The 15,073-nt window shown below is 41.4% G+C and overlaps 1 protein-coding gene across 4 annotated transcripts; it reads right to left on the bottom strand.

The window, feature by feature from the left end:
* Positions 1–1,046: 1,046 nt before the first annotated feature.
* NPGR2 (no pollen germination related 2) lies at positions 1,047–10,429 on the bottom strand. 4 transcript variants are annotated; one of them, XM_089150608.1, is made up of 6 exons: positions 10,052–10,429; positions 9,157–9,536; positions 8,208–8,466; positions 6,480–7,696; positions 5,356–5,509; positions 1,047–1,444 (listed from the first exon to the last, which is right to left on the bottom strand). In XM_089150608.1, the coding sequence occupies exons 2-6, from the start codon at positions 9,406–9,408 to the stop codon at positions 1,128–1,130; spliced, it is 2,199 nt and encodes a 732-aa protein (XP_089006734.1). In that variant the 5' UTR covers positions 9,409–9,536; positions 10,052–10,429; the 3' UTR covers positions 1,047–1,127. The 4 variants fall into 4 exon arrangements, with proteins under 4 accessions (XP_089006734.1, XP_089006737.1, XP_089006736.1 ...); XM_089150611.1 differs by having other exon boundaries at positions 9,157–9,447; XM_089150610.1 differs by lacking the exon at positions 10,052–10,429 and adding an exon at positions 9,661–10,042.
* Positions 10,430–15,073: the final 4,644 nt, after the last annotated feature.

Here is a 15,073-nt window from a genome sequence, read left to right as displayed (position 1 = left end):
CCAATGGAGATGTAAAATCCAAAGAGGGCAAAGCAATCTCTTTTCTGACCTCTGATGGTAAATGAGTTTACAGGAATTTACAATTGTATCAGTAAGGCTCTAAATTTAGCAGCAGTAAATAGCAAGGAAGTTGTCTCGCAGCCGTGTTAGAACAAAAAGAGATTGCTTTGCCCCGCTTTTGTCTAAATCACTTTATCTTTGTTTTTGTCTCGTCTCATTTTCACTCCTGTCCTTCGCCCCGCTTCTGCCTTGTTTCTTACTCTCTCGCCCCTTCCCCTCATGTTGCTGCCCCTAACCCTCTGGCAGTCTCCTGGGCAGCCTTCCCCTTCTCCTTGCGACGTGAATTTCCTGGTGGGAGCTGCTTCCTTTGAGAAGGGGGGGGGGGGGGGGAATCTCAGAAACCCTGTCCCCTCCTATTTGTTGCTGCAGGAATAGTACAGTCCAGTCACAGGCGCCATTGCCTTGAAGAAGACTAAGGCTTCTAGAAAAAATAAGAAGAAGAAGCAGAAATCTTAGGTCCTTGTTGTCCTTGTCTTTTGGCCTCAGTCTGTTTTCCCTTGTTCTTAGCTTAGTTTGTTTAGGGCCTGTCCATTAATTGTAATCTCCCCCCCCCCCCCCGCGGGCAGGGCAGGGGGATTTCCCCCCCCTCCTCTTTTGGCTAATGAATTTCTCATTCATCCAAAAAGAAAAGTTTGTTACTCGTGCTGTAATTCCTTTGGAATCTACATTGTACCAAGTACTACTCAGTTCTGTTTACTAAAAGACCCACCCAGAAGAAGATAATAACCTACCTGGTTGCAACCAGCAAGTGACCACATTACTCAAGTTTGTATGAAGATGGACATGGAAAACCAATTTGAGGTCTTGTTAATAAAAACTGAAACTAGTCATTTTCCTTGCCCTACAACATGTCTATAAACCAAATTGGGCTACCATGCGATAAATATATTGGCTCTTCATTCACTAACTGCACACTTTTGAAAGGAATAGAAACATATCCAAAGGTGCCCCCCCCCCCCCCACCCTCTCCCCACCCCTACCCCCTATCAAAACCTTAAAAAGAGAGGAAAAAGAACTACAAGTATACATTGAATGCTTACAAGTTTAGCTGTATTATCTGATGCTGGTTATCTGAATCGTTCAATCGGTGCAGAATCTTCAAGAAGAGTTGCAGTCTGAAAACATTCAGCAGCTTCCAAGGCTGACGCACCACCCTCAGCTTTGTATAGAAGCCCAAGGTTGTACCAAGCAGAAGCGTTTGTTCGGTCTAGCCGCAACGCGTCTACTAGGAAGCTTCTAGCTACAGGTGATGACTCATCTCCAAGCTGTCTAAGCACAGTAGCTGTAGAAACCAGGCTTGGGGCATGGGTTGGTTCAATATCTAGTGCACTTGTGAATGCTACTAGAGCTTCTTTATGGAGGCCCTTTGCATCACTGAGTAAACCTGAAAAGACCAAAATTTTGCGTGTCAATGTTGACATGTTGACATTTGTTTCTCAGTTGCACAGTTAATTTATTAATAATGCAAAATACCAATGTTGACACTTCTACTCTTATTGTAGTTTCTTGTAATAATGAATACTACTTTTATTCATCCCAAAATAATAATACTCCAATCATGAGAAATAAGAATTAAATTAAATCAAAATTCAGAGGACATTTTTCACCTAAGTAAAAGTCAGTAGCCCTTGCTATAAAAGAGAAGGAAAACAGGGACCAGTTATTCAAGCAAAAACACCATCACCTGTATACCACAAGCAGGACCATACTTTGATTACAGGTCCAAATAAATAACCTAGTAAGGTATAGTGATGAGAAATAGAAGTGACCAGTTTATCAAGCAAAACCCAATGGCACTAAAACCTTGAATTGAAACTTTATAAACCAGCCAAACTAAACTTTTTAAGTGTCTCTTGCTCCATCTTATGTCAGATGCTCACTTTCAGTAACATGATTGCAAATCAATAATGAGACGCCTAACAAACCAATCAGAAGGTAGGGAAATATTTATAATCAAGAATATTCTTTTGAAAGTTTAGAAAGAAAAAAGGTCAATTTCTTCATGGTAGAGGAATATCTAGAAAGGCAATCGAAAGGCCAAACAGCAGTGCCATCTCAAACTAAGGAAATATTTAAAATAAGTAAATAAATAATGAATAAGAACCATACACACTCCAACAGCCACTAAAGTATACCCAGAAAGTCAACAAATCCCTCTCCCAATCACCCCCTCAACTGAACAAGCAAAATCCATGCAAGAAAATAAGAAAGACGGTACCTACCCTCCCCCACCCCTCACTGCAATAATGAGAATTTAATGATTTACATGTCATCATACTGGTTTTCTACATATGCCTCCCACAACCTCCGGTAAACATCTTTGTTGATTCCCAACCTCTTACTCTCAAAATTGTTAGATCACATATACATGTGCCAGTTACCACCTAAATTGACAATATATTTCTAATGGTTGTCTGTAACTGATAAAAATGAGCTCTTCCTAAGAGACATCCAGTTTGAATTTTGATATACTGTTGCAAAATAAATTAACCGAGTTCACCTCATTCGGATATATAGCAGCAGCTGCAGGTGCCTTATGGATATGTGCCCAGAAGAGTTCCAGTTGTGCTCAGCGCACAACCAGAAACCTGTTTGGAATTATGCCAGATCTTCTATTGTCTGGTAATGGCATTGTTCCACAGAACCCAACTACGAAAAAGCCATTCCTTCCTTCCGCAAGGTTCTATTTGTGCATCTTTTTTAGTTGGCCACACAATCTCCAAAATTTCCTGAAATCCCAGTCCATGTTCAATCTTGAATAATCAACTAAAAGTTTGGATCATTGCCACTTCATTAGGCAATCCAACTCACAGAACTTCGATTTGCATTTAAACTCAATGCTACTTGGGAGAGACGAGAGGTGTTGGTTGGATCAGATTGCTCGAAGCACACCATATTGTGTACAAAGAGAATGACAACAAAAACTTTTGAGCTTCAGATATTCAACTATAAAGGGGTTATTCTCCAGTTTGCATATCAAAATTGAGAAATGAGACTGGGCACAAAAAAAAATCTTAAAAACGTAACAGGTAAAACAATCTTTTGTTATGTTATCCAAATGCATTGTCAGTGTGAAGCACATCCCCAAAACCAACATTTATAAATTCGTCTCAATTCTGTTTTTCTGTCGGACCAAGACACCTAAAATACCAATATTTGGTGAGATCACACTGAAATTTGGAAAATCCGACTGAATGAAGAAAGCTTCACTAATTCCTAGCTGGGCGCCATAGACTTTAATAAGATGTCCCAATCCCCACAGGCAGTGGTGGCATCACGGCCCAAGCCAATCCTACTTAGTTTTGGTACTTTTCCTGCTAGGTTTTGGTGGGTTTTAGGCCAAAATCTGAATCTTCATGGATTTCCTATTTTAGGGTATATCACAAACTTAAAAAGTGATCTTGTAGAAATAGTAACTTAAATTAATGTATGGTACTCACCCTTGATTGGAAATATACAGTCGAATCCTCATGTATGATTACACAATTACACAATAGACATTTACACATTGTTTGAGTACCAAATAACATACAAAATAAGCAACTTAAAATCTTAAACAAGTAATGAAGTATACAGTCACACATAATCCGAAAGATTCATAATAATAAATATATAATAATTTTCAAAGACCATCCATTCAATATGCTCCTAATGTCCTAATATGTTTATTTTAGAACTTAGTAGATACTTCATAATAACTGCAATGCCATCTAGGATCAATCCAACTAAACAGTTCAATGGAGCCAATGTACATTCTTCTCCAAGTAACAATGGTAGAGTACAAATCACCAAACTATAAAAAACCCACCAATCTACCATGTTTAGGTTTGAGGATTTTAGGTTGTTGATTTGGGTACACAAAAACGTAGGTTCTCGTTTTTTTTTTTTTTTTTTTTGGGGGGGGGGGGGGGGTGGCGGGGCAACTTAGTTTTGTCATAAAACATCTTGAGCAGCACCTTGAATGATAGAAGCCATTCTTAGAGGAGGAAGAAGAAGAAGAAAACAAATTGGAAATGGGATACAATCCATATGCATTGCCCAATAGCACCAATCACTATCTTGCTATCAAGTATCCAAATTTAAGTCAACGCTCACTCAAATACTGAATTTCAACGTTAATCCCGCGTGCTAGCACTAGCCCTGCTTTATGGGCTTATAAAGTAGCCCGCTACATTAGTAAACCCAAAAATAAGAGACCTAACATCTATTGAACCCACCCTTGGGTCAAAATAAAGTATTCTAAACCCCAACTGATCCATTTGGACATTTTTAGCAACATCAGTAGTAAAAAATGTTGTCCACAAAAGGTGATTTAGTACATTCCTCTGGATGGAGTCGCGCACAATTACCAAACTTTCAAAAATTTCAACTGAAGTTTTTTAAAAGTCCCAAGTTTTCATATTGAAATACCGAAGTTTCAATTGAGTCTTTCTTTCTTTCTTTTTTTTTTTAATTACTCGAGTTTACATTCATTCTGATTAGACCGAAATATTCATCAAAATATTAAATATCTCAATAAAGATTTTGCTGAGTTTTTGAACCATGCAGGAAACAGCACAAGCTAGTCCACATTCCTTGAACAGCTTTAACTGTTCTGCTATCCAACCAGAATTCAGTACTCATGGAAGTAATATTTAGTCTCGAGCACACATTCATAAGAACTTCTGAATCCATAGTCCACTTGGAGACCTATGTAATGTATATTTCAGAAAAATTGTAATGTTTCTCCAACTGCTGAAGCTTGCTTTTTGTTCGGCGGAAGATTAAAGCATAACTAACTTATTGCACAAACAATGTTAGTAAATCAGATTGAGCTTCATTTCTAAAGAGATGTCATTCATCAAAACAAGTCTTATCCTATTTTTCAAGGCAACACATTGGCATCTAGGCATCCAAATCACTCTGGTGCCTTGAGGTTACCTAAACGACATGAAAACTGTAAGTCTGGAGATGACATGAAAACAATAAGTCCTACTCCTATCATCCTTTATAATGATATAATAAATTTAATGGCATCAAAATAAATTCACAGCCAGTTATTCTTTATAGGCAGGTCAATTTTTTACCTGCTAAGAGTTCCAGAATCTCAACAAAACCCATCTCTATAAAAAACCACTGTTCACACAAAGACAAGACAAAAGACTTCTTGTAGTTTCACTGAAACTGATACCTTCTTGCACTTACAGTTATTGTACATTCTATAGCAAAAAATGACAGGAGAAATGCTACGCCAGATGCCAAAAAAATAAAAAACAAGACAGTATTGTGGTAGTGAAGAATGCAAATACAATGTACCTGAGGCATGACAACGAGAAGAAGAATAAGGACTAATGGCCTTGGATTTAGAGAGGCAGACTTCAGCATCTCGCCACAGTGACAACCTCATATAGATATTAGCCAGATCATGCCATGTCTCCACTTCTAAACTTCTGTCATGCTTACCACTATCCTGAAATATACAAGTAGAAGAAAAGGTAATATATCCACCCTTGGTTACAAATGACTTATTCAACTGAAATGCAAAGTTATGATGGATTCTCACCTCCCCCCCGGGGGTGCAAGTTTGGCCCTGACAAGCCTGACCTGCCATGACCCCGAATAGGGCTTGGGCTCAAGATTTTGGCTCTTAGGGCGGGTTAGGGCCAAAATATTATGGCCCTGACTAAGGCCAAAAACGGGCTGGGATTACTCTTTGGCCCGCCGAGCCAGTCTCGACCCGTCCCTAATTTTTTGCCTTGACCCTGACCTTGGCCCTAATTTTGTCCCTGATACTTGATCTCAATGAATTAGGATCAAGGACAAGGATAGAGCCAATCAGGATGGGAATGGGCTTGGCTTGGCCCTGTAGGGCTTAGCATCAGGCTAGGAATGGGCTTATATTAGAATATATATGGCTGGGTTTGGGATTGCAAAAGCCCGGCCCAACCCGACCCTGTTGCAGCCCTCCCCCCTCCCCCCTTTTCCTCTCCAGAAAGAAAACAATTAAAGTAAAAACAAAGCACAGAGGACAAAATTAAGTTTACAATTTGAGACCATGTCCCATATAATGCTCAATAATTTCACATTTCCTTCTGGAGTATGATTTGAGTAGTTGCAATGGTATTGTCGTCTCACTAGCCGACCTTGACCCCCTTTTTTGGGGGGTCATATCTAGTATTCAGAGTTTGCCTTGATTTGGTACCACTCTCGCGGCCCACACCGAAACAGTGTTTTACCCCTAGATGTCTAGTCAGCTGTTGCGCCTCAACCCATTTCAAGGAGAACCAGCTAGCTCTGGGTATGAGTGGCATTTCACCCCTACCTCATCTATGTGAAAGAAGAAAAAAGTGTCCAAAGATCATTCAGCTGACACCACTATGGATCATAATTATTTCTCTGCTATATCACAATGATAGAACCGAAAGAAAAACACAATTTACCTTTTGAAGACTCTTTCCAGCTATGGAACTTTTATTCTGAACTTGAAGAACACCAAGCAGATGAGTGCATGTTTCAACAGCATTTCTCAATTGACCCTGTGCAATCTGGAGTTTAGCTTTAGTCCGCAACAATTCTCCCTGGTCCCACTTCCCAGTCTGATCCAGAGCAGCATCGATGACTGTTTCAGCATCCTTGTATCTTTGTTGAGCAGATAATATTCGAGCCAATAAGAGCCACCCTTTCATGTTAGAGTCGGCTTCCAATTCCAATAGTTGCTTTGCATAGTAAAGGGCAACATCCAACCTCCTCTGCTCAGCATTTTCAAGGCTAAGATGAAACAGAACTTTGGGATCTCTTTCTCTCATTGTTCTCTCAGCAGTTTCTAATGCCTTAAGTGCCTCAGACTCTTTCACTATCTTTTCAGAGTCTGAAACAACCAATCTGGCCTCAGCTGAGAGTGAAATACCAAGTAACAAGTTAGCAACACTTCCCATCATATCACATCCACCCTGCAATAGACCGACAGCTCGGCGAGCAAAGCCCACCCCTTCTTCTGCACAGTTAGGGTTCCCTCCACAAATCTTGGAAGCCATTAATAAAGCTGGAAAGTTATTTGGATCCTCTCTGCTGCTTAGCAGCTTCCTCAATAGATTTAGAGCAACCATGTCTTCTCCTGCCCCATGGTAACAGAGAGCTAGGATGTAATATCTTTCTTTTCTATCCAAAATCCCAGGAAGTAATTCTTCAAACTGATGGGCCAAGATTCTTAATTCACCTGACATACATAGAGCAAATGAAAGGTGATCCATGATCGATGGATCCCATTCAATCCTTTTGAGAGTGATTTTCCTTAACAAAATCATCAACAGAAGCACAGCCTCTTCTATATTATTCCTAGGTACAAAAGCGCCTTCTATTTGCCAACGGAGGTTTGGGGGGCTTGCATCACAACCACTATAGAGAAGAAAAATGGCAAACTCTTTCTGTATCCTTGCAATGGTCTCCACACTAAGATTCCAATGGTTGAGAAGCGCACGCCGGTATGACAAAATTGCTTCATGAGGAAAACCAGAAAGCTTCCATAGCTCCGGAAGCAACTCAACAGCCTTGTTTAGAGTTTCCTGCAATTTACAGGCAGTACCAAAGTTTTCAGGCAAGCCTTCCGGTAAAGCAGATTCAACAGTGTCTAGAATAACATTGCATGATTGAGCAGCTTCTGCAAAAACCAATTGGAAAGAAAAAATCAGATGTGTAAAGATGGTTATAACAATGAATATTGAAAATATTGAATGCATTCCTCTGAGATAATTCTCAGCGAAAGACATTCAGAGCATAAGATTTTAAGATGGCTAATTAACGCAAATTACTTGGAAAAAACTTGTGCAGGTTGACACCCAAAAGAAACAAGAAAAGAAGGTCCAGGCAATTTGACTAATGAGAGCATGTTAACCAAAGACAGGTTACAAGGTGCTTAAGTAATGACAACACCTTGATGCTGAAGCCTACTTCATAATGTAAAGGAATCAGAAAATTCTAATTGAAGGAGAATTGTTTTATGAGCTTCTAAAATAATAAACTACAGCTGATCAATAAAAACTTGGAAGTCACCAGCCTAGGTAACTTATAAATGAGAATAAAAACAGAAAATACCAGAAAAAGGGCATGGAAAATTTTACAAGATATGTTAAAAAAGCAGATCAGAAAAATTAAAGTATCAAGAACTGTACCTTTAAGTTTCCCAAGGACTTGCAATGATTTTGATTTCAAAAAGATTGCTTCAGAAAGCAAACTGACAGCATGCATAGACATGGGAGGGCTAGCATCACTGATGGAAGTGGAACGGCGTCTGCGGGTTTCAAATCTTCGAGCAATTGAGAGTTTCATCTTGGGAGTAACAGCGGGAACATCTATTCCTTCAAACACATGAAGAGCGGCTTGTATGTTTCCTTTTTGATACTCGAGCTTTCCTAACAATGCTCTAGCCTCCTATGTATAGGAAAAGTATTTGAGCTTCATAACCAAATTCTATATAGAAAAGTGTTTGAACTTCTTGACCAAATTCATAGAACCAAAAGACAAAGGAATTAGTTTCTCATTCATAAGCAATGGTAAGCTACCCATTAGTTTAAGAAAAGTAGAGATCAAAGGACAAGCAATTTTGCAATTTTTATTTGGGAATAGAATGTTAAAGATGAATGACAGAAGGAAAAACTAAACAGCGCCACAATAATGAGTGTGAAGATGGCCAAGAATATAGCCGAAGCTTTTAAGACCTCGATTCACATATTTGTGAGAACCAACATATAACATTTAGCTAGGAACTGAGCACAATGTATTACCGAGATATCTCATACAAGTAGCCGTAAAGGTCCAAAGAATATAGAAAACAAACACATTGACCACCTATAGTCTTCTCGATATGACCATACTAATCTTACGCAATGCAGCAGTTAACGAATCTACAATGTCAACTAAATAACCACAAACAGACACAACCCAACTCATTGTATCATCTAATGTGGAAAGCAAAAAGGAATTTTTCTATATAAAAGTAATCTTTCAAATATAGCATATGGTTAACATGTGTTTTCTATGTCGTTCTCCAAAATCAGAATGACATTCACATAGTCAAAACTCAGCAAAATAAAAAAGGCAAGAAAATATGCAGTAACAAACCTCATAGTTCAGACAGCTGCTTTCACGGAGGGATGATTCAGCCTCTTCAATATTGCTCGTATCTGGCTTCTGCTCAGTTTCACCAGTTCGAGATGAGTAGAGACTGGCCGAATAGTCTCTGGTGGCCAAGGAGTCAGATGAGGGAACCATTTCATCTGTTATTATCTGCTCTCCAGAACATAGGCATTTCACCATCCTCCCCAACCCTGGTCTAACACCACTTCTCTGATTTCTCCGTTTGTCACGTCCCATTCTGTTTCATTAGACTGGAGAGTTTTCTGATCATCTCAACTGCAGAAGACCCAAATCAGACCCGACGATTTTGTGAGGATAACACAATCACAGGTTCACTTCTTGGGTAAAATAAGATGATCGACACTCTGTAACATGACAAAATTCAAAATTGCAGGAATAACAAGTGAGACAACAGAAATAATGATCGAACCGGAGACTCCATTTCCAGTTAGAATAATAAAACAGAGAAGACAACATCTCACCGCTCACCCATATAAATAAGAAACGACACAGATCTCCTTTATATATTTATATATTTTTTTCCTTCCTGAAACAAATTTAAATAAATCCTCCACCAGTTCAAATTCAAAGCGTGAACACCAGATTAAATACTCGAAACTGCCACCAGACTCCAGAAAGCAACAAAATCATTCGAAATCCCAGCCCGAGAATCCTAAGAAGCCATCCTAAGTAAAGCAGACGAACCATGGAGATATCCTAACCAAACTAAGTTGAATTTCGCACAAGCCCAAATGCTGATTTTCCTCGAAAACCAGACCAGAAGAAGTGACACTAAAACCCTAAGTAATAAAAACTAAAACCCATGATATCAAAGTTGCAGAACGGCCATAAGAGAACGAATTGCCCATAAAGGAAGCACCTTTTGTTCAAAAAAGAGAAGAAACCGAGCCCACATGACATGAAAACCCCCACCCATTCCTCCACTTCGTCCCAAAAAATAATTAATACGGTATCTTCTTCGGAAACCTCTTTTGATTGACAAGGAATCCAAAGCTTCAAGAACTCTTCTTTCTCTTTCCTTCTTTATCAGAAAATTCTCTTCTTTAGATCCTCTTTAGGCAGTTCTCAACTGTTCAAAACTTGTATTTCTTGGCAAGATATCGAATTCTACGATAAAAGGGAAAATCACGCTCTGGATTTCCTTTGCGAGGAGTAACGAACACGCTATGTAGAGAGATTTTGGGGCAGAAAATTTAGAAAGAAAAGGCAACGGAGAGAGATAGAGAGAGAGAGGTGGGTAAGGTAACGGGTTTGCGGTGTTGGACACTTGGATTTAGGGGAAAAGCGAGTCAATTCCAGTGGGTCCCAGATTCAATGCTAATCTTATGCCACGTGAAAACTGTAGTATTTCAGGAAATTGCAGAACGAAACCGCCCCTAAGCTAGGTGGCCCGCAGTGAGCTGTCGTGAAACAGTAATTAGCTTTTAATTCCCCTCAATTACTATCTTTTTAATTTCCATTAGCTTCTTTCCATGTGACTGAAATACCCCTCACTTTTCAGAAAATTTATTCCAGTGTCGATTGGCAGATTGGCACATTTGCACTGATGTATTTGCACGTATGTATTTGCACGTGATAACGTCGATGCTTTGTTCCAGAGCCATGAGGAGATGAAATGTGCTGGACCTGAGCCAATGAAGGGTTAGTCTAGCGGTAAAAAACTTGCTCTGCCATAAGGAGGTGCGAACCCATATATTAAACATCTCCCCTCTAGTAACTTTCTCGATTAAATTTAACTTTTACCGTTAAATATTTTTCTAAAACTCCTGATGCGTCCAAAATCTGCTCAGCCCTTGGATCTCCACGTGATGTCTTGCAAAACGAAAGCGTCAGATGTGGCCCGACCGCTGGAATCGGGAGTCCACCTCCGAAGGCTAAGTCGCTTGATGAACTTAATCACAAACGGCTCGCTGACACGAGCTAATGAATGAAGAAACGGGAAAGGTGATCTAGATAGCAGGACGCTGATAGTTTAGGTCTATCAGTATGTATCTGAACTTAGCCTTCTTCGGGTAATCGTTGGATCTCATTAGTAAGATCCGTTGAGCGATAGACTTCTACTAGTTTGGGCTAGTAGAGGACTCCGAGATAACCGTTAGGTTATGCGATGTTATCCCTTTGATGATGATTATCCGCAGCCGTCGGTTTAGTCTCATTGTCATCGTGGTGATTACCCTAATCCATAAGTAAGATTGGGGCACGCTTGCAGGAGTAATCTTTCTTCTTCAGCAAGCCATCTTCGATCCGGTTCGCTCGGGAGCGATTCGGTTTTCTCCGTCTCGACCGGGTCGGGTCGGACCGGTATGAACCCGGTCTCGATCATAAACTCTCCATATCACGAGCCCCTGCACCAAGCGTTCGGTCGATCCCAGGGCTTGGTTTTTAACCGGGTTCGTCGTCAGGTGATGATCTCTGCGTGCTTCATTAAATGTCATATCACATTTAATGCGGTGGTCACTTTTCCTCGAGCGTTGTGAGTGTAAGGCCACATGTCTTTGTTGCGGTTGATCTGCGTGGCTCACGTCATCCAAGCGACGGTTTCCGAACGCCTATTTCGGATTCGTGAGTTCAAACTTTCAAAACGTCTCCCGAATCTTGATCGTCAATTTTGAATCAATCTCGATCGTTCGGATTCCCGAACACTCGTGCGGGAGTTTTAAAAGCGGTTCGTTGTCTTCGTAGGTTTCATTCTTCCCGTCTGAATTTGAACCTTTGTTGTCTCGCTTTCGCGCCTTCCGCTCTCAAGCTTCCGTCTCACCGAATCGGGAAGTTTACCGGTCTTTTCTTTTTGTAGTTTACTGAAACAAGTAATGGCGGACGATAGGGCTTCTTTAGTACCCCATGTTGGTGATAGCAGTGATGTTTTTGCTTCTCCTACCCCCGAACAGTCGGATAGTGATAACAAAACCCTAACCGTCCTCTAGCAGGAGTTCGCTGAAGTTTCTCAAAAGGTTTTGAAAGAAAAACCGAAACTTCTCCCCGTCCTTGTCGAGTCTAGATCTTCCAAGACCGTTGATTCCTCTGGGCAACCTCAAACCTCCGGGTCCAATGGTGGGCCTGGCTTTGTTCCCTCCATTTATAATGGAGAAACTCTTCTTTCCGCTGTCCAAGATTTTGACCTTCCTTCCTCATATCAGGTTAGGGCTCCCCACCCTGATGAGAGGGTTGATTCATCCCTTTCGGGTGAATTTTCTCTGTACATAGATACATTGGAAAGCGGGGTTCGCTTTCCCTTTTTAATCCTTTATTTTCCGCAATTTTGAATCACTGGAACATTTGTCCCGGAATGCTCCTCCCCAATAGCTGGCGTCTCATCGTCGGCTTCTTGGGCTTGTGTTTTGAGCTTGGCATCACGCCATCTCTTTCTCTTTTTGTACATTTTCATGTTCTTTCTATCTCCCATCCTCCCGGATGGGTCTTTCTTTCCAAACGCAATAGGGCTGAACTTGATTGGAGGGGCGCATCCTTGCCAAAGGAACTTGCCCTTCTAACCACAAAAGATGGCGCAACGATATTTTTTCCGTCGAGCGCCTCCATCGATCTTAACTTCCCGACCACCGGAGGAGGTTTACTTCTTCGTCCAAGTACCGGGCCTTCCCTTATCCAAAGAAGACGAGGCGGCCATCGGAGATCAAATCCATTCCGTGGTATCAAGAGATACATGGATATGAAATGGAGTATATCTCCATCCTTGATCTGGGGCTTGGCTCATTGTGAGCTTCTAACCATCATCCTTTGATTTGATGAAGTGATATGTCTTGAATTCGATTCTTGTCCTTCTTCTTTGCGTGCCTCCCGCACCCCGAGCTCGGTGAAGGCCGCTAGAGCCGTTTGACAGCCAGCAACAATCGCCCGGGGTCTTGACTGTAGATCAGAGGCTTCTCTTTCCTCTCCCGACCCCTCTTACGGGTATCGGAATATCCTCTGATGCTTCGGGTAAGGGAAGAAACCAATGGTGGAGAGGGCCCCGTCTCCTCCTCCGTCCGACCAAGAGGAGGCATGACACAATTGATGCTCCATCCAACAAAAAATCCAAAGCTTCGACGGATGGTGAGGAAGTCTTCCTCCCCTGGACCCGAAGATGACCACGGGTCCTCGATCCAGCCTGGAGCTCTCTCCTTGCTCCTTCTCCCGTTTAGCCCGGATGACACCTCCCTTGTGAGTCAATCTACAAGGTAACGTCTTCTTGCTTATTTATGTTTTCATATTTCTTTGCTTCTTCTGTCTTCCATCTTCCCAATGATGTGTTGGTTTTTATCAACACATGTAGCTTGAGCCTGTTGTCCCCTCCTTCTTCAAACTTGTGAGAAATTGGCCAGGCCATTCAAATAGACCATTGCCGCAGCTCTGTGGAGCTCGAAAGCATGAGGAAGAAGTGACCTCCCTCGGAAGCCCTTGAGCTTCTTCTGTCTCCTGCCCAGGCCGGCGGCTCCCTTTCTTGCCCTTATTAGTAGGGATCTCAGAACATCTGTTGGCAATCCCTAGCGCCCAGCATATAGCCAAACCTTCGGAGGGTCTTCAATACCCCTCCTTTCTCCTTGCTGTTTCTCACATTCGCTTATCCTCCCTTTGGGGCTCCTTACGATCCCCTTCCCTCTCCTTTTCTGGGTTCCCCCAGGTCTTCGTTGGTTGGATCTCCCGACGGCCCGGGAGTGATGATCCTTTTCCCTGACCCTCATTGAGGCATATCTAGATGACCCCCTTCCGAGAACCACGCCAGTCTCTTGTTGCTGTGAGGATTCGCCTCATTCTTGCTCTTCTCATCTAGTCATCCCGCCGGGGTCCCTCCACATGAAAAGGCTTGTGTTGTTCCTTTGTAGATGTACCCTCATTTTAATGAATAGACATTTCTTTATTCTTTACCTCAAAATTTCCCCATCTCTTGCCGTATTGCCTTGAATATCAAGTATTAATGATAAAACTTATCACTTAACTCTTCATTCCTCCTTGATCTTGTAGAAATATTGTGAAGATGCGTTTATCTTCCCCACTTCTTCATTTTTCAAATCCCCTTTCCCTTCTGCTTCACTTTTCCCTTTTTGTACCATTCCTTTTCCATATCGGAAATACCTCCATTATTTTAATGCTCACATTGGTTTCTCCATCTCTCCTTCCCTGTTTCCTGTGGCATCCCTTCCCTTGTCTTCTTTTTCTTTCTCTTTCTCCTCTCTTTCCTTGCCTTCACCTCTCTTATCAGCTTTTCCTTCTGGTACTCTCCATCTATCCACTTCCAGATGATTTCTTGCCGCACCTTTCTCCTTCCGCCTCCTTTCCTCTCTTCCCTCTTCCATTTCCTTTTTTTGATTTCTCATCTCTTTCCCCTCTTCTCCCCAAAGTACTTTTCTTGTTTTTTTTTTTCTTTCTGGGTTTCCCCATTTTCCTTTTTTTTCTCCTTTTTTTTTTTTAGTGCTCCCAGATCCCCACTTTATCCATCTCTATTTCTCTTTTCCTTTTTCTTATCCTCCTCTTATCTTCGTCTTCCCCTTTCTCCTCCTTCTTTCCGTCCTTGTCTTTCTCTTTCCTCTTTCATCCTCCTTTGCTTCTCCCAACTCTTCCCTTTTCTCTTTCTCTCTCCTTTTCTACTCTTTTTTCTCCTCCTCCTCTCCTGTTGGATTTTACCCCCTTCTTCCTCTCCTTCTCTTTGTCTCTCCTTCTCATCCTTCTTGTGTCCTTTCTTTGTTCTCTCTCTCTTTTTCTTTAACTTCCTATCTTTCTCCTGTTTCTTTCTTCTTATCCTCTTTTGATTACTTTTCTCTCCTCTACTCGTTGTTTCGTCTTCGTCTTCCCAACGTGGCTTCTGCTCTTTGCTTTTCTCTTCTCTCGCTTTTCTTCTGCTTTTTCTGTTTCCCTTTTGTGATGCCATCCCTTGTCGCTATCACTT

The sequence above is a fragment of the Hakea prostrata genome, chromosome 3 (assembly GCF_041222555.1).
Source record: "Hakea prostrata isolate BN-2017 chromosome 3, UWA_Hpros_2, whole genome shotgun sequence".
In the NCBI taxonomy this organism is placed as follows: Eukaryota; Viridiplantae; Streptophyta; class Magnoliopsida; order Proteales; family Proteaceae; genus Hakea; species Hakea prostrata.
Note: the sequence above shows the minus strand (reverse complement) of the source record. Positions and strands in the feature narration are given on the sequence as shown.

Excerpts from the sequence above, each read along its gene's own strand:
- NPGR2 (XM_089150608.1), bottom strand. The coding sequence starts at position 9,408 with ATGGGACGTGACAAACGGAGAAATCAGAGAAGTGGTGTTAGACCAGGG. Across the intron at positions 7,697-8,207 it reads AGTCCTTGGGAAACTTAAAG|AAGCTGCTCAATCATGCAAT; the intron begins GTACAGTTCTTG and ends TGGTTTTTGCAG. Across the intron at positions 1,445-5,355 it reads TTCTCGTTGTCATGCCTCAG|GTTTACTCAGTGATGCAAAG; the intron begins GTACATTGTATT and ends TGGTCTTTTCAG.